We start from the raw sequence: 23,704 nt of genomic DNA on the forward strand, positions 1-23,704 counted from the left end.
CCGTTGTAGATTACTTCAGCTCCGTGCTGCTTATTACAGTTGTAGAGTTCTGCAGAAAAGCAGGAAAGTTATGAATTTTTGACATTGAGAATATTTTGCTATTTTATTTTAAAAGCATTTTCTGCCATGAATGAAATTTTTGATGGTGGTGGCATGAGTGTGACCTGTGTTTACCTGCACAGCTGATGATGGCTGTAAAGCACACCAAAAGAGAATAGAAGTGTGGGACCGCCTTACTCCAACTCACTTCCACAGCGTTCACAACTGTGTCTGGTATTCCAGTGTGTCAGTGCTAAACAACATGGTGATGATCGTTGTGCACTTATGGGATGAATCTTTCAAACAGAAATGTCTCTTATCTACATTTACATTTATTTATTTAGATGCTTTTCTCCAAAGCGACTTCCAATGAACTCCATGTAGTGGTATCAGCCCACACACCTTATTCACCAAGGTGACTTACACTGCTAGATACACTAATTACACTGGGTCACTCATCCATACATCAGCAGAACACACTCTCACTGTCAATCACACACCATGGGGGAACCTCAACAGCATGTCTTTGGACTGTGGGAGGAAACCAGAGCACCCGGTGGAAACCCACAGAGACATGGGCAGAACATGCAAACTCCACACAGACCGAGCAGGGATGGAACCCTTGTCCTCTCGCACCACCCAGACGCTGTGAGACAGCAGCGCTACTCGCTGTGCTACTGTGCTGCCATTTACTATTATTCTAAGACTATTTTAAGACACTGGTACATTTGTATACAAAGCTACTTACACTGATTTACCCATTGAAACAGCAGGGTAACATTTACTATATCAGTTCAGGCTCAGCGGGGAGGTGGTGGCGCAGCGGGTTTGGCCGGGTCCCGCTCTCTGGGCTCAGCTCTCTGGTGGGTCTGGAGTTTGAGTCCTGCTTGGGGTGCCTTGTGGCAGACTAGCGTGCCGTCCTGGGTGTGTCCCCTCCCCCTCCAGCCGTACGCCCTGCGTTGCCAGGTTAGGCTCCGGTTTGCCGCGACCCCGGTTGGGACAAGCAGCTTCAGACTGTGTGTGTGAGTTCAGGGTCAGTACCTTGATGAAGGGAAGTACAGCTGGAGTGGGATTCAAACCAGGAGCCTTAAACTTAATATACCTCACTTAGTAAATGCTACCATCCTCTGGTCCTCATTTACCTCCCCACACTGGTGAGAAATATGGTCTGAGGAGGACGGGGGCCCTTCTTGAAGCAGGAAAAGCCCCTAATGGTCTGCTGGGTTACAGTCAGGGTTAGTTACTGTCTTCAATTTTTGCCCCTGGGGAGCACGTTCACTCGAGACTGACTCCCCCCCAGCACTGTGACCCCATAGTGGACACAGGGACCCCAGCCTGCTTTGGCAGGGGGGTGCACCAGGACTGAGCCCTCAAAAGCATAGAGTCTTGGGGTACCCTGGAGTGCTGTTTTGGAGCCTCACACCACTACCGTGTGGACACCTCAAACAACACACACACACACACACACACACACACACACACACACACACACACACACACTTCCTGTCCACATCAACACTATGCAAACAGAGTGCAGACACAACTGCTTTGAAATACTATCTTTAAAAGAAATGACTGCATGAGGTTCTGTTTTCATTTTGAGGTGTGCTCTTATGGAACTGCTTTGTGGGGTTAAGACTTGAATACACGTACGACCGCTGTGATTTCTAGCTTTTAAATTAAAAAAAAAAAAAAATCTAGAAAAATCACACTGCCCATTAATTACACCGCTCTGTGTCTACAGCGACACTCATGTGATGTGATTTATTTAAAGGTGACTGAATCCTCAGTAGATCATCTCCTGGGTTTAATATCCCAGATTACACCCACATGTTTAATTTCCATTACAGTTTTAACATTTAACATTTTTTTATCCATTTGCCCTTTAAAAATGTTAACTGGGAAATGAACTGCCATCAGCAAACTATTAATTTTTTTTGAAAGAGGAAATCACTGTAAGCAGGTTAGCGTACAAGCATAACATTGTAAGTTGCTTTCGAAAATAGCAGTAATTAAAAAGAAATAAAAAAAATAATCCAACCATCCACCCATCAACAACCGCTTGTCCCAAGCGGGGTCACGGCGAGCCAGAGCATTACCTATCAACACAGGATGCAAGGCTGAAAAGGGAGAGGACACATCTTGCATGGTATGCCAGACCGTCGCAAGGCACCCCAAGCAGGGCTCGAACCCCAGACCTGCCATACAATGGGCAAGAATAATAATAATAATAACGTGGCACATCTTAGACCTATGTTCTACACTTTCGGTAGATGCATCTCGTTACTCTCCTGATGCCTTAAGAGGAAATTGTATAGGAGCAGGGGTGGGAGGGGGTGCAGTGGTTAGAGGCACCACAATTTGACTCAAAGGATCTATATTTGTACCCTGTGCAGTACTATTTAGTAAAGTATTTACTCTGAACTGATACAGTAAAAATCACTCAGCTGGATAAATAGGTAAATCATTGTAAGCAACTTAACTCTGTAACTCATTTTAATAAGAGGAAGTATCAGATAAATCAATGTAAATTTATTCAATATAAATTTAATGAAATAAAAATGATTCTTTTTCCAGCTGAAAAGGCTCTTCGATGTTAATGTTACAGAAACAGCAAAAAAAAAAGGTCAGCCTCCAAAAACATCACAAGGCATCTTTTCTTCTCCACGGAAACAAGAATTCGTTCACGTCTGTGGAATGCGCAGATGCTCTCGTCTTCCTCTAGTGTGGGATTTTTCTTGTGACGCATCGACTCTGTCTGAGCCCCTCTGCAAGTCATACGCAAAGTCGAGTCCCTCGCGTCGCACGCGCCATCCGGAGTCGCTGATATACAGACCTTTTGGATCAGCAGCCATACCCCACACACAGCTTGTTTTGACTGTTGTCGTGGAAGTGACATCATAAGTCCTCACATGGACCAAAAGTAATCATTCTGCTGAGAGACTGTATAAATAGTCCCCCCGAAGATCAACACAAGAAAAATTATATTTCAACTTCCGTCAGTTGTGGTTCTGCTCTGCTCATGTAAAAGAAATTTCTTTATTGCCACTTATTGTCTCAGTGGTTACAGTCTACAAGAGGGTCAAAAAATGTGCACCCTGATGACTAAAAGTGCTGTGCTCCTCCATCTCTGGCTGCTGTGGTGGTCCAAAATCAAATGTCCTGATGTGGTAGAATGAGCTCCCTCTGTCCCTCAGAGCTGCTGAATCCCTCCCATAATTCAAAAAGGGTCTCAAACCCATCTCTTTCAGAGCCTTTTCCCTCCTGATCTCCAGACAGCTGCATACAGTGCTGCTTGAAAGTACGGGAATCCTGTAGAGGTGATCTTTATTCTTGTGCAAAATAAACTTATAAAATCTGTTAAGTCTTAAACTTATAAAATTAATAAATAACTATAATTCACACATCCAGTGCTACTTGCCTACTTGGTCTAACCAGTGCAACCCTGGCTTCACTGATTTTTGCACCTGCACTACTTGCGTGTTTCTACTACACACAATTTCCTCTAAAGCAACATATGGAATTGGTCATTAGACACCTATTACATCACATGAGAAACACTGATTCTCATTAAATGACCATTTCGTGGTAAAAGCAAGGGACACAAATTCACATACTTTCAAGCAGCCCTGTATACGAGTCCAACACCATCTGCTTTGATTATCTATGTATTTACTATTTGAATGTCACTTGAGGGATGTGAACCAGCAACACGGCGGTATCAGACAAACAAGCTGTGCTTCCGCAATCCTGTTTAAAGCTTGTCATCGTTTGCCGAACGCACTTTCTTTGCTCCAAGTTGTACGTGCTTTTGGAATAAAAGTCAGCGAAATGAATGCACACATAAAGGTAAAATGCACTAAGAGAGTAAAGTAGCAGTAATCAGTGTGATAAACCTTCAGAACATATTCCATATTCCTAATGGTCCCATATGAACAATTCTGTTGGGTGTATCGCAGTATCTAAAAATCAACACTATCTGTACTCCAGAGTTCAGGAGTATCACCGACGTGTGAAAGTTGTGTTGCCTGCATTGCATCATATTCCCAGGGGCGAGTGGCACACGTCGCACATGAATATTCACGAGGCTATCGAGACTCTTCCGCAGCTATTGTCTTTAGGTCACGTCAAAGGGGGATATAAGGCGTGAAAATATATTCAAATTAAATTCTGCTTACAATGACACGACATTATTTTATTCATTGGTATTCCAGTTAGGCCCCCGGTGAGCATCTCCGAGGAAGCGAGAATGTCAGAGAAGAAAGGAGAAGTTTAATATGCCGAAGCAGTCGGCAGCCTGGAGAAAGCGCTCCATCTGCTCCAGTGTGCTACCGTCTCTACACATTTCCATAAACATCACAAAACCATACCCCTGTGCATAATGTAATTAATGGGAATTAAGGATTAAACTCGCTGTCCTGTCCTGCCAGCCTCAACACACTGTCAGTACTTCGTGAGCCGCAACTTTGACACCAGCAGCTGCAGAAAATGTCCATAAGGGGGCAGTCAAACCAGTCACTGCAGGCACAATGTTGATCTTGTTATGGAGTAATTATATTTTCAAGTCATTCAACTGTCTTAGCCATGAACAGATGTGTTATTATAGCACAAGGTCTTCTGCAGGGGTTTGCTTAAAGACCTCTGGAATTTGCATGACTTTCGTATCAGTACGATTAAAAAGCCCGCACCTGCAGTACAACACGGAGAAGAACTTTCTGGAATCCAGTAATCCGTGTGATTGAAGGGTCCCGATTAATTCTTGGCAACTTCTTTAAACGAATGAAGAACATGCGGACTGCGGATTGCGAGTTTTCCCACGGGGTCGGGGATGAGCCTTCGCCGTGTACCGTGTGTCACCATGGACCAGTTATGGCGAACACCACTGCTATGGGTCTTCCTTCCCACCCGACTCAGTTCGGAAGAACACTTTTCTTATGGATCGTCTTCACTATCTACCGGGATAACTAGGATTCTGAATCCAGTTTCAGGGCATCCCAGTCCTAGCCTTAATAGCAGCTCACGTTGAAACATACACAGAGAATAACTAAATAATTTGAATATATGGTACCTCTCTGTGCATATGGAGAATAGGGTACCATAGCGGTTAGAGCTGCTATCTTTGAATCCAAAAGTTGCAGGTTCGAATCCCACCTCCAGCTGTAGTACCCTTGAGCGAAGTATTTACCCTAAATTGCTCCAGTAAAATTATCCAGCTGTATAAATGGGCAAATTGTTGGTAGCTTACATTATAAGGTGCTTTGGAGAAAAACGTCAAATAAATGAAAGATGGTTTAATTATAGTGGAATATCTAAAGCAGTAAAATGAAACGGACCAGAACAATCCTTGACTACAGAAGTTTGCGCTGTTGTCTCGTAGGCCTGGTGCACATGAAAGATTTAAATTTTACATGAAAACTTATTTACCTTAAAGGACAAGGCATATTAATCAACTTTATAATGGATTTACCTATTTATACCACTAGGTATTTTTTTTACTGTATCAGTCCTGGAAAAGTACTTTGACCAAGGTACTGTAGCAGGAGGTGGGATTCAAACTGTGGACCTTCAGACAGCAGAGCAATACCCCTAATTCGCAACATCCTTTCCAAGACAAGAACTTAGGAAATATTTCCATGACTGATGTAATTTAGCGTTTCCTCTTAGTGATCGGGTCTGAAAATGGAAGAGACGCACACGGCGCGGCTTTCCAAGAACAGAACAGGGCGAAGAGTTCTGCACCGTCCCGTCCCGCAGCTCAGACGACCTGGCAGGGAAACGGGGGGGGGAAGAGCCGCTGAAGAATCTCTTCCGAGTACCTCGGCAGCTCCAGAGATCCTGATGTGCCGGAGAAAAAGACTAAATATACAAGCACGCCATGGCAACTGAGCCGAGAGGGAGGGCCATCATGTCGAGGCAGACAGCACGGTGCTGGAGCTGGGGCTGGGCGCTATTCTGCCTCATTCAGCTCCTCCCCTGCAAGTGTGTCTACAGAGATCATCTGGAAGATAATGCAGATATATTTGCACTGCTCCTCCATGGAAACCAAATTAAAACATAATGTGCTGAATCACGAAATTATCTTACAATTTGAGGGGATGCGCCACTGCTGCATCGTCATGGTGACCACCTGGCAACACCACGGTCTCCCAAGGTGAGTCCACTTGGGTGGCCTGTTACTTGAGCGTCAAGTCGACGCCCCGCTTTGGACCAGGCCTTGAGGACAGAGCCAGGGGCCACGTGCTGGTGGTTCTGAGAGCAGCTGCCCTTGGAATATGCGAGCGAGACCCTGCCCCCTCTCTGCTTACGCGGCTGGCCTGGCTCCCAGACTCAGGAATGTAGACTGAGACTCGGGTAGCGGCAGGCCGGAAACACAGCTCCAGTGTGCGAGAGGCTCCATGTGTCAGCGCTCCAGTGTGTGTGTGTGTGTGTGTGTGTGTGTGTGTGTGTGTGTGTGTGTGTGTGTGTGTGTGTGTGTGTGAGTGAGAGACTGAATATTAGAGCTAAGGGTCTGAAAAAGTGGGGGAGGGCAGGGAGAAAATGGAAATGCAAAAGTCATTTGAGAGACTGGAAGATGAAAGGTAATAGATGCTCTCCGGAGGTCTCGCCCGGCGCAGAGCCCTGACAGCTACAAGATAAAGAAAGTCATAAAGAAGAAAAAGAGGTCAGTCGACGCGTAGGAAAGCAAAACCGTGCCGGAGCGCTAAACCACATTCCACCCCCATCCCTGTGTCCTCATCCTCTCACCGCTCCCTCTCCCCTCTCCCCCCTCCCCCTAATGAAAGCCAGATGTGGCGAAGGCCTTGGCCGAGCTTCCCCTCCATTTCTTCTTACCCCGGGTGTCTCGAGTTCGCTGTGCCTCCTTAGCCTCGCCCCAGTCTGCCACCCCGTTCCCCACCCCCTGCCCCCTCCTTGCTGCCTTCCCTCCTGCTCCTTCACAGGAAGTGCTCCAGGTTGCTGGCCTGAAGACTGCATGCCTCTCTAACAACATCCAGATGGAGGGATGGAGAGAGGAAGCAGGAGAGGGAGATGGTGAGAGGAAAAGTGCAAGGAAGAGTTGGATTGTGAGAGCTTCAGAACGTCTTTGAAAGCCTGGTTTCCAGATGTGTCAGGAGCTCACTAAGCCTATCCTGTCAGCCCTTACCAGCAAAGCCCCGCAGCCCAGCACCGGAGCTCTCGCTGGGTGCCTCTCCTGCTGTTTCAGCACAGCTCTCCTCCTACCTGTACTTCTCCCTTGTCTTCTTCTCCAAACCCAACCAAAAATGCAAACGAGCCATCTGGGTTCTTCTCTCTGCCAACCCAGCCCACCTACTGGTATTTAGCGCAGGCCGAGTGCATCGATGGGTGTGTTTGACGGTACCCTGTGGTGTAGGTGCGTGCTCCGCCAGACACCCCATTGCCCTCGTCTCTCAGGCTGCGTGTGGGGAAAAGTGGCTGCACCTTGTGCCGAGCCAGATGTGGCTCATTATCCGGCTGGTTTCCCTCAAAGAGGGGCGCAATCTGATCAAGCGTTTACTCGAAAAGAGGATTCCTTGTGCTCCGAGACACACTGGTGGCACACCGGACGGGAAAGTTTGAAGGACGTGACCAACCACCCCACTTTTCATATCCAGCCTGGCCTGGGTGTCCATCACAGCACCGAATCTTACCCTATCAGATCACAGAGCTGGGCCAGGGCCACCAACCCTCCAACATCACCTAGACTGTACTCAAACAGGCCATCATAGCTGCTAGCATGCCAAACCGCTGGTTGCCAAATCCCGTGGGACCCCGGCGCAATGCCCTTGAGCAGAGCACTTAACTCAAATTCCTTCCTGTCTAAATCCACTTGTACAAACTGGAGACTCAGTCTGGTAAATGGACTCATAACTGTACTGCTCACACTTGATAAAGGTGGACATAGCAGGGAAAGATAAGACCACTGGCTTCCACTTATTTGTGAATGGGAAGGATCCATCTGTCCCTGACCTCCTGTGTGCCTTGATTTGTCTTAGCAATCTTCATGTACTGTAACCAGGGACAACTTACCAGCATGGATGTTTGCAGAATAAAGATGTTCTGCAGACATCTACAGTCTGAATCACGGTTAGGGAAGGGAAGATATGCGTCTAGAGTAAAATCGGAGGCAACTTCCTACCTTTCAAAGATAGCATCTTGCTCATTTCCTTCTGCAATTCTGTGAAATAAACAATAAAACTGATTCTCACGTGGTGCAAAGACCAAACCGCAATCAGATCAAGGAAAACCAATTGGTGACCAGCCCCAACTATGCCCATCGCTGGATTCCTACAATGGTGCACCAGCTGAGACTATGAAAGTGTCTTACTTGGATGTTTTTAAGAGCTGCGACTTATCGGTCTGTGACCAAGGTGCTCAAAGCGGTCCTCGGTCTGCGTCCACTTGGATGCTTCCTTCCTACCTGAAATGAAGACTGGTTCGGTCCACTCTGAGTCATAAGTCATAGCTTTTTATTTATACACTATGTTCATAAATACAAGGCCACACTTTGGTATGTACAGACGTTTACAGGTGCTCATTTGCAGGGCAGCCAAGTTTTGTTCACTGGTGAATTCCACCTGTCTTTGACTGAGCTGTCTGGTAATACTGATAGGGTATTGGTGAGATCGGTGCATTTAAACTGTGCATTTACTTGCTTCGTTTCCTCCAACCAAGAAGTTTTGGCCAGGGGCTCAAAGGCTGTGCAGGATTGCTCGATGCTGAGGGAAACAGTTGGTACATGGTAGTGTGCGCTGTCCCCTGAAAACAAACACCACGAACATGTGAGAAAGCCCACATAATGCTTGACTGGATCAGGGATTCCCTCGTCATTATCTTTCCCAGAGATAGAACTGTGGCACAAGGAAATGTCAGCGAAGGTTGATGCATTGAAGCGTTTGGAGTGAGAGGAAGACAATGAAACACGGGGTGCCCAGTGCACTTAGCAGCTGTACAGATTGCGAGGGGAAGCAGACGGTCTCACACAGTGGTCATAACCTTGAGGGAACCTGTGCGAAAACGCAGGATCTTCTTCTTGAGCGCGTGGGAAGCTTTAATCTTGACGAAGGCTTTTGGCTGAGCTGGCGCCCCGGGTGGCGCGGGAGGTGAGGCAGGAGCAAGCTGGGGTGGGAGCTGCTGGGGCCACACGAGACCACCGCTCTCATCAGAATCACTCGACAGGGATGTGGAACCTGGGGAGTCTGCCTCGCTCAGGCTCGACTCCGACTCTCCTGGGATGGGCTGTGCGTAGCCCTCATCTGGCCGGCACAGAAGGGTGTGATCCAGGTATTCCGCTGGGTGATGGACGTGGGACGGGCCCAGGGAATAAGGGTAGGGCAAAGCCGGAGGCCGGGCCTTTCGCGATCGTCGGGGTGCCTGGTCCCCCGGGTGCTCCCCTTCGTCTTGGCTGAGCTCTAAGGTGGAGCGCCAACGCCGGTAACCGGTGCTCCCTGGCTGTGGCCGTTTGGCTTTGGCCTGGCTCCCCCGACCACTGTCCCTTTCCACAGTGTTGTACTTGCGCTCAGGGACGCCTCTCTGGCCCAGAAGGCTGTTTTCTGACTGTGAGCGGCAGGCCCTTCGGCCAGGCTTCCTGGAGGCTGGACGGTCCTCGCTGAAGCGGCACTTCTTTGGTGTGGCTCGAGCCCTGGGCGGGGGTCGTTCTGGCGAGTAACCACTCCTGCTAGCCTTCGGGGCAGCTGAGGTCCTTTGCGTGGGAGCCCGAGTCGGGGTGCGGCAAGGCTGGGCGGGGATATACTGAGCGCTCACTAACTGGTCATATGAAGGCGGAGAGTCTGGAGCTGGATAGCTGGGGAAATGCTGAGGCGACTCGGGTTCGCTACTACTGGGATCCGGGGCCCCGCAGGGGTAGTCCAAAGAAGCTGATCGTGCACCAGAAAGGGTCATTGGTCTTTGGCGAGCATACAGAACAGGACGGTGGTTCTCTGGGGGCAAAGTCGTGCTGCCGTAGTGCTGCTCGTCAACGGTGTGGCAAGTCCAAGGTTGACCCTCCAGGCAAGGGGAAACATTGCGGACATCTGGAATAAAAGGCGTTTCCTTTCGACACAGGCTGCTCTGCCGGACAACGCCTCGAGAGTCAGGGCAGAGGCTGGTACGCGGTTTGCAGGGCCGCTGGGATAGAGCACGGCGCTGGATGAGCCCTAGGATGTAGGTCTCAATGCGACGTGCCTGCTTATAGTCCTCAGCTGTGGGTTCGCCCTCAGAATAGCTTGGGTCCCAGGGCCAGGACTCCTCCTCCCCAGGGCCTTCTGTGATGCCCTCCAGAGATGGGTAGGGAGCAGAGAAGGAGCGTGGCACCATGCTCCTGGGCCCTGAGTCCAGCAGTGCCTCCCGATTTGACACAAAAGCATCTCCTGCAAAGAGAGAACGCAGGCAGAAGTTGAGAACAGCATGAGCACACCTCCACACACCCTGCAGCCGGTGCCACACGCAAGGCTGCAAACAGTCCTTTGTTGTGCCAGCTGTTCATACCACTTATTTCTATTCTGTTTTATTTATCTCACATCCTTTACTAAATGTGAAATGTAGTATTTTAGACAGCTGGGTAATTTCTGGTGGAGCAATTCAGGGTAAGTTCCTGGATCAAGAGTACTACAGCAAGGAGTGGCATTCAATCCTCAGTTTTCTGACTCCAAAGGTGGCAACTCTAACCACTATGCCACCCGCAATCCCATCCTAGGGACCTCACACTACTTAGTATGGCCAGCTCTATGGAAGGTACCATTCATCATCCCTGTATTTGCATTTTGTATCAGTAATACATGCCTGTATTTATGTGTGCAAAATATTTTTTTTTTGTATATTGTGGACCAGGATTTATGTTACAGCTGAACTTGCACAAACCGCATTTCATCGTTCCTGTACACCAAATAAGTGCATAGCGAAATGACGACAAACAAAACCTGCAACTTGACCTTGTATGAATACTTTGTGCAATTTCCTTTGGGATCAATAATCTGATGGCGGTCAACTGACAGCAGCTGAAATAACGGATATAGGAGCACAGAACATACAATGAGATGGGAGTCAGGCTCAGCTGCAAAAACACACTCCGGCGGAGTGAAAGAAGCACTCTGTCTCAGATGAAAACATAAAACGCAACACACTTAACTCAGCTTAGGACGCGGCTGCAAAAACCACGCGTTTCAAAGAGCCACGACGGTTCAAAGAGCCAAAGCGAGGAGAACAGGGATCCTGCCAGTCCAAGCGAAACACGGTGGTGCAGGAACATCTGCAGATGTCTCTCCACGGTGACAAGAACTCAATATGTGCTCAGAGGTGCTGAGATTGGGATGAAACTGGGGCCCAAGAGAGGCTGATCCAACTCTACACTGCCATCAGAGTCCATCTTCACATGTCTGTCTGGTTCAGGAATCGCCACACAGAGGAAGGCCAGACTACTTTATACTACTTCACTATTTACACATTCCTCTGAGCATAGAGGATCATTAGCTACGAGATGCTAGACATCCAAGACCTCCAAAATTTCAGGATGAAAAAGTGTGAGGGAGAGATCATTGCCGACCCTTCTCACATGGGCCATCACGTGTCCTGGGGCCATCCTCCCGAGAACCTGATTCCTTGTACGTGCAGAAGTACTTGGCCCTTAAAAACGTATTATGAAGTAGTGATGAACAGGGTGTGGGGCTCACCTACGGACTTGGGCCTCTCGCAGGGGTAGGTAGCTTGCGCCCGGCTGCAGCCGTGGGAAGGGAGTTCCGCAAACGCCTGGGAATCGGAAAGGCCCGCCGAAGACTGGCCCTCACTCAGCTCGTAAAACCCTGGAGGACGGAGGAACAGCGCGAGTGAGCCTTGTTGTCCACCGGCTCCATTTCCGTTGTCAAGCAGCTGCGGCGTCAATCGGACCATTACGGTTTCGCTTTTGGATCAACCTTCAAATGCGAATCCAAGTACAATAAGGCCTGAAGTGTTTATTATAGATCATGTGTGGAAAATTATTACGTTGAACTCTTTCCTCTTGTTGGCATGTAAAACGTTTATAAAACTGATAAAATATTTTCCTTAAAGAAGCCATGACTGCTTTCACAGCTGATGGGTTCCAAGAGGTGGTTCTCCAAAGTTCGACCTGATGCCTCCTCAAGAATGATATGTGAATTAGGGATCCAGGATCCTTCACACTGGGCCAGTGGTGGGATCGGGAGGACCGGTGGTACCTGAACTCGGTCGGCTGTCCCCCACCTCCCCGGGGGAGTCCACGCTGGCGGCCTCTGCATCCACCCTCAGCTCTCCAACTTGCTGCTCCAGCGCTGCCATTAAACCCCATGGGTTGGACTGCAGACTGTTCTGTAACAAACACACACTTTTAGTTCAAAGCCGACGGGTTGGATTCCAAGGCGGTTCTGTAACAAACACTCAATTACACACATGAATACAAACACAAAAGGGGTCCAAAACTGAAAGTCTGTTCTTTCTCAGTTTCGTCCCTGGTGAAGTACAATGAGACCTCTGTCCTTCAGAGCTGCTGAGTCCTTCCCAGCATTCAAGAAGGGTCTCAAAACCAGTCTCTTTGAGACCCATTTCCTTCCGGATCTCCCGACAGCTACATAAATGAGTCCAACACCATCTGCTTTCATTATCTATGTATTTGCTATGTGAGTGTCACTTCGATAGGCAGTTACTTGAGAGATATGAACCAGCAATACGGTGAAATCAGACAAACAAGCTGCTCTTTAACATTCCTGGATCTGTATCTAACGCTCTCCGTCTGTCGTTGGTCCACTTTTGTTGTCTTCTGCAAAGACTGACTTTAGCCAGTCATTAGTTTGTACATGCCTTTGGAGGAAAGTGTCTGGTGAATAAATAAAAATCAATTCAGGGTGAGTACCTCGATCAAGGGTACTGCAGCTAAGGGCTGGATTCAAATCCAACGTGGCATACTACAAAAATGAGCGCGACCCAGCTGATCTAAAAGCAATCCGGCATCAACACAGTCCTTCCTTGGGAAGGCATACAACCTCAAGCACCCTACAGAGACGCCAACGCCGTCTGCTCGGGGAAGTCCACCAACGACAGAACGTAAATCCACATTAAGGACGCTATAAATACTCGACCCTCAACAGCAGGCCGCTTCATTTGTCGCATACCAGAACGTCAGCTGCTCGGCGAGCTTGTTGCGTAATGTGAAAGACCATTTGTGAGCATCTGTAAGTGCGAAAGCACTCTCACGCTGCGGAGAATGTTCACTCCATTTTCGCTCCGAATTCTTGGGCCTGTTGTCACACGTGGACCCCTGAGCCAGCAGAGCGATGAGTCTTTCAGCACCAAACCGACCCTTAACCACAGTAAAGTGAAGGTTTTTGCAGGCAGCACAGTGGTTAGGGCCACCGTCTCTGGACTCCAAGGATCTCGGTTTGAATTCTGGCTTTTGCTGTAGTACCCTTAAGAGCAAGGTACTTACCCTGAATGGATACGGTAAAAATTAGCCGGCGGTATAAATGGGTAAATCGGTGTAAGTAGCTTAGTGTACAAACCTAACAGTGTAAGACAATTTAGTGTCAGGGTAAAATAGCAAGTTATGGTACATAAACACGATTGGAACTGAGCTTCATCACAACGTTCACCGTTGTCCCGATGGAGACGCGACTCCTTCCACGACTTACGAAGGGACTCTAAGGACCCTTTTCTTCAGCCCCTGGGTGTCAGTCATGCTGATGAAGTGCCGTGCCGTGGAAGCGAGACACACCCCTCTGGGGGCCTGTGATGGACGGCCTGTCAGCCAAGGGGCGTTGTGCCTTTCTGAGTCTAGACAGGGGTCACCCCCCATGCTCTGTTGGGTGGGGGTTGGGAGGCTGTTTCTGCCATCCTGCCAACACTGGGCCTCTCGGCTGTCACCGTTACACCCCTCAGCCAAAGGCGGGATGGACTCGGTACCGCTGCCCCCCCCCCAACACCGGCAGGCTCTGAGGACGGGATCCTTATGTTGGATCACCAAGCAGAACAGTTAAGCCACTGCGCAAATGCAGGAAAGGCACAGCCGAGCAGCCGGAGAGCCTCACAAAGCCCCGACTGGGCTCCCGCCGACATCCAAGTGTGTTTCAAGTGACACAACAAGCCAACTGTTTACATTCCTCGCACAGTGAGACGTCCAGAACCTTCTAGAAAAACCACCCCGGGATGCAAGCAGTCAGCGCGGTCTGCGTGCCGAGCTCCACCAGCTCTCTGGAACCACATCAAATTATTTGGATGCCCTGCACATGTTGTTGGTTTCCCTCTCCTTTCTTAAGGTGCTAGATGGCTGAACACATTCAAATGGCAATTCAAATACCTGTCCTTACCATGATGTGCACTGATTTACCCATTTATACAGCAGGGTGATCATTACTGTGTCGCTTCAGGGGAAGTACCTTGATCAAGGGCACAAGAGCAAGAGGAGAAGATGGGTTTGAACCCAAGTCCTTCAGTTTCAAAGCAATCTGCTGCCCCCCCCCCACCCCCAGTTTGTGGCGACACCAACCCTTAGCCACTCAGGCAGCTCCTTAACCACTACGCCACCCACTGACAAGGACAGCACGATCTATCACCAGGAACAGCTGCTTACCGCAGAACTGTTATCGCTAAAGCTCCGGCCGACATGACTGCATGAAAGACAGGGGCCGTATCCATCGAGATCCTTCAGAGACCAATCAAACCGGAACAAATCCGCCGGCAGATGCAAACCGACCCTCAGATACTCAGCGTCACAGTGTGTTACCCTAGCTACGCAAAATTACCACGCTGAACAAATTAGAAGGCAGGCTCCACGCAGAGCCCGAGGAAGCTTGCATTGGAAGCAGTTACCCTCCGCGGTACTGTGCTTACCATGCTGGGATTACAGGCTGGATTTCCATCTGACATGTGTGATATTAAAATTATATAATACGCTGAAATTAATGTGTATGTGTAATATTGCACAGACGACAGAATCCCAGATGATTAAATAAGAAACGCAAGCATAATATTCCGTGGAAGCTGCGTGCGGTGCCTGCTCTCCAACATTTTACCTGTTCTGAATGGGCCACTGATTTGTCATTTATGCTATTTTTGCATCTTTCTGACTCTGTCCAACATCAATGACAGTGTTAGATGTGAACATTAACCTACACACAATGATTTACCAGTTAAAAGTAAGTACCGTGATCAAGTATACTGCAGCGGTAATAGAGATTCCAACCGAGGATCTTCTGACCGCAAGGCAGCGGTTCTAACCACCGCACCACCTGCTGGCCACTGCTTTCACCTCACTTCTGCTTGTAATTTTAGCCACCGGTGACCAACCCTGGTCATCACGAACACTCCTTGTACCTGAGAAGCGACTCCTCGGCACAGTCGCAGGGCGGAGAGTGAACTGCAGTGGCTATTGCTGTTACGCCGGCCATCCATGTGACTGTTGACATGGCAGTCGCCCATGGCAACCGCTGGGGTAACACGCAGTGATGAAGGCCGCTTGTCTCACTTTGGAAAGTCTACCTGCCCCATCAAGGACAGCGATGAGGGACACCTGCTGTGCACGAGTCAGCTGTGTTTTGTGGGTGGGGCTTGAGTATACAGGCCAACCAAAGGTTGTGACAGGTGGGCAGGGTTAGCAAGGGACCAACTACACAATGATAGAAAGGTAGGGCTTGGGAGGGGCTTATATGTGAGAGACAGCAGGCCAATCCATGCGATGGTGGACTAGGGGTGGACTCCCTACAGCCCTTCCCACAGCATCCTAGGGCACAACAATGGGAATAATGTTTCTTGCCCTTCAGTATCAATATTTATTATACTGCACATCCTGTCCATGATTTAATTTGTCAAGAACTTCAATCAACCAATCACAAGAGTAAGAACTTAACATGTTGGTAGGAGGTGAGGGCTGGTGTGTGAGCAGGCCTCACATCTACTGCGTATCGGTGGGTACAGAGGCTGGAGGTGACAGAGCAGCATGTTACACGCACACAGAGAAAAAAACGGCAGCGGATCAATGTTTCCTGATAACTGAGGCCCAGAACCTCAGCATGGCCGCGGAACAGAACCGGCGCAAATGCTTATCGCCACAGGCCGACGCAGTGGCCCATCGTCACTATGGCAACGCAGAGGTTTGGCTGCTGGTAAAGGGAGGTGGGGGGGGGGGGGGGGGTGTGTGTGTGTGTGTGTGCGCGCGATGGAGCACGAGTCGGACAGGACGCAGAGGACCACAGCGTCGCTCACAGTGTCGATTAGTGAGTCAGCTCGTTGTCCTGGCGCGTGGGCTTGCTCTCACACACACACACACACACACACACACAAACACACACACGGTGTTAAGTGCCGCGTGTGTTTCCAGGCAGAATTCCTGTGCAATTAAAGCTTTTGTTCTCATAAATCATTAACACGCGTGTCCCGGCTCCCCGCTTCTCCGAGCGGTGTAATTATCGGTGCCGCCACTTGCAGGCCTCGTTCTCTCCCTTGCTAGCCATCGCCAGGCTCGTGTGCCAAGAAGTTGTGGGTAATTACAGCACTCTACCGCCTGCTCTTTGACAGCCCTGTCATTTCTGACCCACCGGCAAAATGGGGGGGGGGGGGGGGGGGGCACGCCCCTCCCCCACCCGCTCCGCACACACCTCCTTCCGCTGGCAGCATGTGCCCGATGCTCTGGTGTGTTTATACAACACTGGGAGGGTGCACGCCCACACACACACACACACACACACACACACACCTCATTTCTTTACTTTCTGGGGAAACCACATTTATTGTAATTTCAGTGAAAATAGAGAATTTCTACCTCCAATCATACAACATGGAAACACTTGAAAGTTGTTTATATTTTGCTCTTTTCTTTAAAAATCCGACTTTTCAGAGGCCTTTTTTTCATGGACACATCCCTACAAGGTGTTTTCTTTTTTTTTTTTACAATGCGCTCTATCACACAAGCAGGCCTAGTGTTTAGAAAAAGAAAAAAAAAAAAAAAAAAAACCACACACACAGTTTGCTGGTGGTGGGTATGGAGGACGGGGGCACAGACTCGCAGCAAGCGGCTTCGGTGGTGCGGGGCACTGACACCTGGATTGACACAGTTGCTCATACAGACCGCAGGTCCAGGCGATGACTGGACCCGCCGCCCACACCACCACCCACAGGCTGCCTGGGGACACGCGGACAGCCGCCAATCAGTCGCCGTTACATAACTGATGTTGGATATGGGCATTTTGTGCAGGGAGCACGCATACTGGTGTTTGATACCTGGGAAGGAGAAACACAGACACGCACGCACACACACACACGCACGCACGCACGCTCAGTTACAGGGGTCCACGGGAGCGCTTTCCCAGCTGCCGTCTGCTGTCGGATGCCTGTCAACACCGCTGTGCTGGGAATAACCCGCCAGGACCCTGGTATTTACCAACACCCCTGGGCTCATGACATCCCCCCAGTGAGAATCTGCTGGCGCGGTGCTCTACCACAAACACACACCTCCGTGTTGAGTGTGACGCTCGAGAAACGTGCGCTGCAGGGATGTGCTAAAGCGTCACTGCTTGCGAGGAGCAGCACGACTAAGAGGGTACTGACGCCTCCCCCGCCGGCTGGTCCCGCCGACCTGAATGGGACCCCTGTCTGGGGTAAAAGTGGTTAACGTTGCGGTCGAAACACCGGTCAACCCCTCCCCCAAGAAGCACATGCCTCCTTAAATGATTTGCCAGGCATTACTAAGGTTGTACACATGCATCGACACAGAAAACGTGCTGCGTTCCTCATCGTATCCCAGACTGTTCTGGAAACATGGAGGTCCGCTGGGGACCACCCCTAAAAAGTCCGTCCTGAAATCACAGGGCTTGAGGTTGTCTCCATGTTACGGCCCCCCGCGGCAATTCGGGCCCACCCCTACCTGTCAGATTCTGTGTATTTACATGTTTGTATGTCCTCCAGTGGGTGATCTGCCATCCAGAACATCTCCTGATGGACACATAGGACCCTCTGTTTAGCTGGACGTGCCACTTGGTCTCTCCGATACCAGGTTCCGATCCGTTATGGGAATCCGGGTTCTGATCCATTGGCAGGGGAGCTCGCAGGGAGACGGTTTAATTTTTCATTTCTCCCCAAGGTTAAGGTGCCCCAACCCCCCCAAGTGGACGTAATTCAGGACTCTCTGGCCAAGGGATCCCAATTTAGGGTGACAGGAGCTCAACCCAAATGGGCTCTTCCCCCCTCCCCATCTACCACTGGGGCACCAGATAAGTGAACATTTAATGTTATTAAAAAGCAATTTTCTGGATCTTCTTAGAAAGGACTGTATATATAACACCCTACTGAGCAGTATAACCCTTTGCCTTTCAGTTTCATTATCTCCTTGTATACATTTCTATTTACTGAGAATATTGATTATGTCTCTATACTGATGTGGCCCAGTTCTGTTGCCAAAAAAAGTGACTATTAAGCCATGATTAAAACTGTGTGTGGTTCAGTTAATCACCCCAATGAGTCATAAGGACAAAAAAAATAAATAAATCACTGTAGTTAATTCTACCTCTTATAAAGGATTTTAAAGGTTTTATGCAAAACCTACAACACTAGCATCGATCAGTGTGGGGCAAAGACAGTGCATGAACCTGTTCTCGGTTCTCTCTCCAAGAGACAGACACACACACACACACACACACACACACACACACACACAGGGGATCGATGTGAGACGATGCATGAGAGACTCGGTTCAGCTGATACCGGCCTCCACAAAACACCTTTTCATCCACATCACCCAAAGGATTTATATACAAATACTGAGTGTTGGGCTTTAGGGTTGGCTTTCTACTGGGGGCGGTCAGTACTACCATGAGTATTACCCAAAATTAATCACACTGAAAAATTGGGGGCGGGGACTGATTATTGGGGGGACACGCCCCCCCCAACCTGTGATTCACAACCAGACTGGGTTTAAAGACAATTAAAAGTTAGTTTTTCCTTTTTAATGAAGGCGTGAAGATCAGCCTCCTGGGGTCCCGTATGAAATATGTTATTTTTTTATTGGACTGTCTAACTGCAGAAACGGAGCAGGCAGTGAAGGCGAGAGCTCAATAAATAAGCAACCGAAAGCGCACAATAAGAAAGACACTAACTAATAACACTGAAAGTGTATTAGGACATAAGGACCCTCGCCGCGACACTTTCCGCCGTGCGTGAAATGGGCACGAGCCGCCGCGCGTGCTCAGCTCACTGTCACCGGATTCGAACCGGCGGCCGGAGACGTCCGTTGGACACAAACAAAACGCACCAAGATCGATGTGCGCCGGCCGTTCAAAAAAAAAAGTTCCACCACCTCTTTAAACACGACATTCTTACCAGCTGTCGCCGGAGGGAGAGAGCGTCGGGCGCGCGCGGCGCGGGCTGGAGTGCGCAGCGCGCCGCCTGGGGGTCGGCCCGTGCCGCGTGCCCCGGAGTGCAGGGGGGGTCCCCGAGAGCGAGCGCGCCCAGGACCAGACTCTCCTGGCGCTGGCGCAGCAGCTCGAGCTCGCAGAGCCCCGCAAGACTGGCCTCGAGGCGCTCCTTGTGTCGGCTGCGCTCCGGCGCGCCCGGGAACGAGAACGCGCGGTGCATCGCCTCCCCTCCCGCCGCCCTCGATTTAAACGGGAGAAAACGCGCAAAACCCCAGCGAGGGCGCTTAAACTCCAGCCCGCACGCGCTGCGGGGCCGCGCTCTCACTCCACTCTACTTCGGGCAGAAGTGCGCGCGGAGATCCTGGTGCGCTGCTAGGCGCGTGCCCGGGCGCGCGGTGGGGACACGGCGCGACGGCGGCGCAAGAGCAGCATCTTGTCCTCTGGAGCGGAGCCCCTTCCGCGAGCTGCTGTCCTGTCCTTCTCTCGCGCTCTCGCTCTATCGCTCTATCAGCCGCTTATTACTGCACTCCCCTTCCATTGGCTCACTCATCCTGACACGTCATGAATATGTATAAGGTGTAATGAATATGTATCACACACGGTGAACGTGCATCAAAGACGATTAACGTACGAAACATTAATGTATATCAGTCGTCGTTAACACTTATCAGATTCAGTTAATATGTATTGTAGATTGTAAATATATATCCGACACAGTTCAGACGTGTGAGGCATGATTAATGCATCGCACATGGTAAATGTACATCAAATACAATTAACGTCTACATAAATAAAACATGGTTCGTGTATATTTAATATTAGTTGTGGCTATGTGAGATGACGTTTAATATGTATCATACATGGCTAATGTGTGTCATATGACTAATTTAAAACGTGGTGACAGAATTTCAGTCATGGTAAATGTGCATCATCATGATAAAATACATTGTAGTTAGTATGTATCATGCATGATTAAAGGGCATCACACATGGTAAATATACATCCAAAAAATGGATATCTATAAATCATGGTTAAAGTAAATCTGTTGTGGTTATATCAGATATGTTTAATATGGATCACAGATGTGGTACAGCTGGAAGTGCAGTGGTTAGAGCTCCTGCCTTTGGACCCGAACGTTAGAGATTCGATTCCCACCTCCAGCTGTAGTACCCTTGAGCAAGGTACTTACCCTAAACTGCTGCAGTAAAATTAAGGAGCAGTATAAATTGGTAAAAAAACTGTAAGTACCTTACCATTTTAAGTGACTTTTCAGAAAAGTATCAAGTAAATGAATAAATGTAAATGTGTATCAGATGGAGTTAATGCAGTACGTATTAGGCGTGATTAACATGCATCACAAACAACATGCATCAAACATGACTAAGATGTCATTTACGGTAAATACAGTATGTACCAAGTGTTATTAATACATAAATACCTGACATGTTGAATACATGAGTTTTTCTGCCACCTGAAACACATCCCTGTGTGTGTTTAGAAGGCTGGCTAGTGTTTGTATAGCACATCCTACTGAGGCCTGATGTGCCTTGACACACACTTCACGCTCCACTTTCCATATTCCTTGATGGAAAAAAGGGCTTCAGGGTGTCCTCGGTGCAGTCAGGTGGTGAAACCGGTGAAGAAGGTCCGACGTGTACAGGATCCGTTGGGTACAGTTCGGTTTAGTGCCAGCAGAACTGATGCAACAATTCAGAGTTGAGCCATCAGCCGGAATCATCCAGCTGAACATCAGGTGGAGATTACTTTTCCGTGTAACATAAATCTATTATGAACGAAAGGGAATCAAGGGGCCCCGATATGATGCAACGGTGAGTTTACTTCTGACATCTCGGTGCATCACCTACAGTCTAACGGAAAGAACCTGCAGAACCTGCTGCCCATACCTGCAAACTCTGGCAAACTCAATAAATTGTCCTCTGGTATGTGAACTTTGTTAGCAGGATCTCGGGATAAACAGTCATACTAAACATACTAAAATGAACACGTTTTGACCTGATTCTAGAACATTCTACATCACTTTCATCAGATCATCTCAGCAACCATCCATCACCACAAGGACACGTCCTTTTCCCCGCCTGTAGGCCCAAAGCCATAAACCTGATGAATACGTCCACGATGGCTCTTTGACAAGACGTCATCTGGTGTCTTGTTCCGAAAAAGCGACATAGGGATCGTCATACCACGGATTCCCACCCGGACCACCTCCTGCCTCGGTAACCACCAGCTCCACAGTGTCCACCTCCTCTGCTCCATGGTTAGGTGATCCAGCTGCGCTTTGCGGGACCTGCAACCAGAACCCTGCCATGATGTGCGGCTGTCGGAGCCTAACAGGTGCGTTAAGTAGGCTGGGGGCAGGGTTCAAGCACCATGGCAACACAGGGAGGACAGTTTGAGTTATTCCCAACACCTCTGCTGGTGGAGAAGAGCTCGTACTGCCAACGGAATTTATTAAGTTGGGGGGGTATCAGCGGAGATGATCTGTCACTCGTATTGATTAACAGCCCTGCCAGGACGCACAGAGGACTCCACTATCGATCAAGTGGCCTTCGCCGCTTCCTGCACTCTGGCCCTGTGCTCTGCACGGAAACTAGAGGAAAACACTGGAAACGGACGACTTATACTGAAACGCCGTACTCATTTTTTCTGTTTTTGTTTTTTTTTTGAAGGGGGGTGCTGCATTATTTTAAGGCCCCATATAAATCTCCCTGTAAAGTAAATCACATCAGAGCTGTATGTCTGGGGAATCAGATTATTAAAAGCACAATTGGGGAGTTTTCGGTACATCTCTGGGATAAAGGTTAAGCACTTAGGAAATTGAGTCAGCTGGAGCTCTGGGTGTGTGTAGGGAGGAGACCTTAAGTCATGGTTTGTCCATATCCACTGTGTTCACACACTCTTCCTCCCACTCACATGTCTCACTGACCTAAGAGGATGAGAACAGCTGGATCACTATACAGAGACAGAATAGCAACTCCTACATGAACACAGGTGGTCCTAGTTCTCCTGGTCAGGTCGGGTTAAGTGGTAGAGCACCAGTATGCCTACCCACTGACCAGCTGGTTTCGGACTGGTTAAAAGCCCAGCAACCTTAGATCTGCCGCTTGATGCGCTGAAGAGACTCGCTAATGAACTCCGACATCAATCTGTTCAGTAAACACACATGAATAATCAATAATCAATAAATCATATCCCCGTGATGCTGCGATGGGAACACACATCCTCCTTGTGGCCTTCTGGGAACCAGTCTGAACGTTTCAGCGACGTTTCGGTGATGCCAGCGTCTCCCTCGGGTCATAAATGAAACATTTTGCTCGGCACAATGGGGTGGGAATTTTTTAAAAAAAAATAACGCTCGGCTACTGCATTCGGAACAGATCAGATTCACACATTTTTTAATTGTGGCTGGAATACATTTACAAGCAACATGAGCAATCTCATAAAAGTGATTTAAAGCGCTTGTAGTTACTTTTCAGAAATAGCAGTGGCAAGAAACTCTGCACTGCCACCTTGAGAGAAGAAGCAGGCACTGCACACAGGAGGCCTTCTCTCTCTCTCACACACACACACACACACACACACACACTTTCTGAACCGCTTGTCCCATACAGGGTTGCGGGGAGCTGGAGCCTAACCCGGCGACACAGGGTGCAAGGCTGGAGGGGGAGGGGACACACCCAGGACGAGATGCCAGTCCATCACAAGGCACCCCAAGCAGAACTTGAACCCCAGACCCACCAGAGAGTAGGACCTGCTCCAACCCACTGCGCCACCGCGCCCCCCACAGGAGGCCTTCAATCACATCGAAATGATCAGCGCTGACATTTAGAAACCCATTTACAAAAAGTTAAAAAAATAAGAGCTCTGGATGCACCTGTGGAATTACTGCTTTTTGGCACAAAGTGCTACATTATGGGAAAGTCGGACCTTTATCTATCAGGGGAACACAGTAAACCACCAGCACTGGGAAAGCAGCATGGTGAGTCAAGCTGTCGCCTTCCACTTGAAGGACCTGGGTTCAAATCCCACCTCCTGCTGCAGGACCCCTGATCAATTACCTGCCTTGAATTGATGGAGTACAAATTACCTGGCTGTATAGACAAGTAAGTCAGTGTAAGTAGATTAAAATGGTAAATTGTTGTGGAGTAAAGCACTGGATTGATAATTAATAAGGTATCAGTCAGCACTGAAATATATAATCTGAAAATATAACAAAATTACACACACACTATCTGAACTGCTTGTCCCATATAGGGTCGTGGGGAGCTGGAGCCTAACCTGGCAACGCAAGGCTGGAGGGGGAG

General features: G+C 49.0%; 1 protein-coding gene across 1 annotated transcript; it reads right to left on the bottom strand.

The window, feature by feature from the left end:
- Positions 1-8,492: 8,492 nt before the first annotated feature.
- Positions 8,493-19,881, bottom strand: dact3a (dishevelled-binding antagonist of beta-catenin 3a). The gene is made up of 4 exons (XM_029249339.1): positions 19,348-19,881; positions 12,225-12,354; positions 11,703-11,831; positions 8,493-10,403 (listed from the first exon to the last, which is right to left on the bottom strand). Exons 1-4 carry the CDS (start codon positions 19,600-19,602, stop codon positions 9,013-9,015), a joined length of 1,905 nt encoding a protein of 634 aa, XP_029105172.1. The 5' UTR covers positions 19,603-19,881; the 3' UTR covers positions 8,493-9,012.
- Positions 19,882-23,704: the final 3,823 nt, after the last annotated feature.

The sequence above is a fragment of the Scleropages formosus genome, chromosome 25 (assembly GCF_900964775.1).
Source record: "Scleropages formosus chromosome 25, fSclFor1.1, whole genome shotgun sequence".
Lineage (NCBI taxonomy): Eukaryota > Metazoa > Chordata > Actinopteri > Osteoglossiformes > Osteoglossidae > Scleropages > Scleropages formosus.

Coding starts and splice junctions, on each gene's coding strand:
- dact3a (XM_029249339.1), bottom strand. CDS start 19,602: ATGCACCGCGCGTTCTCGTTCCCGGGCGCGCCGGAGCGCAGCCGACAC. Junction 12,355..19,347: donor TCTCCCTCCGGCGACAGCTG/GTAAGAATGTCG, acceptor TGTTTGTTACAG/AACAGTCTGCAGTCCAACCC. Junction 11,832..12,224: donor GGACAGCCGACCGAGTTCAG/GTACCACCGGTC, acceptor TCCGTCCTCCAG/GGTTTTACGAGCTGAGTGAG.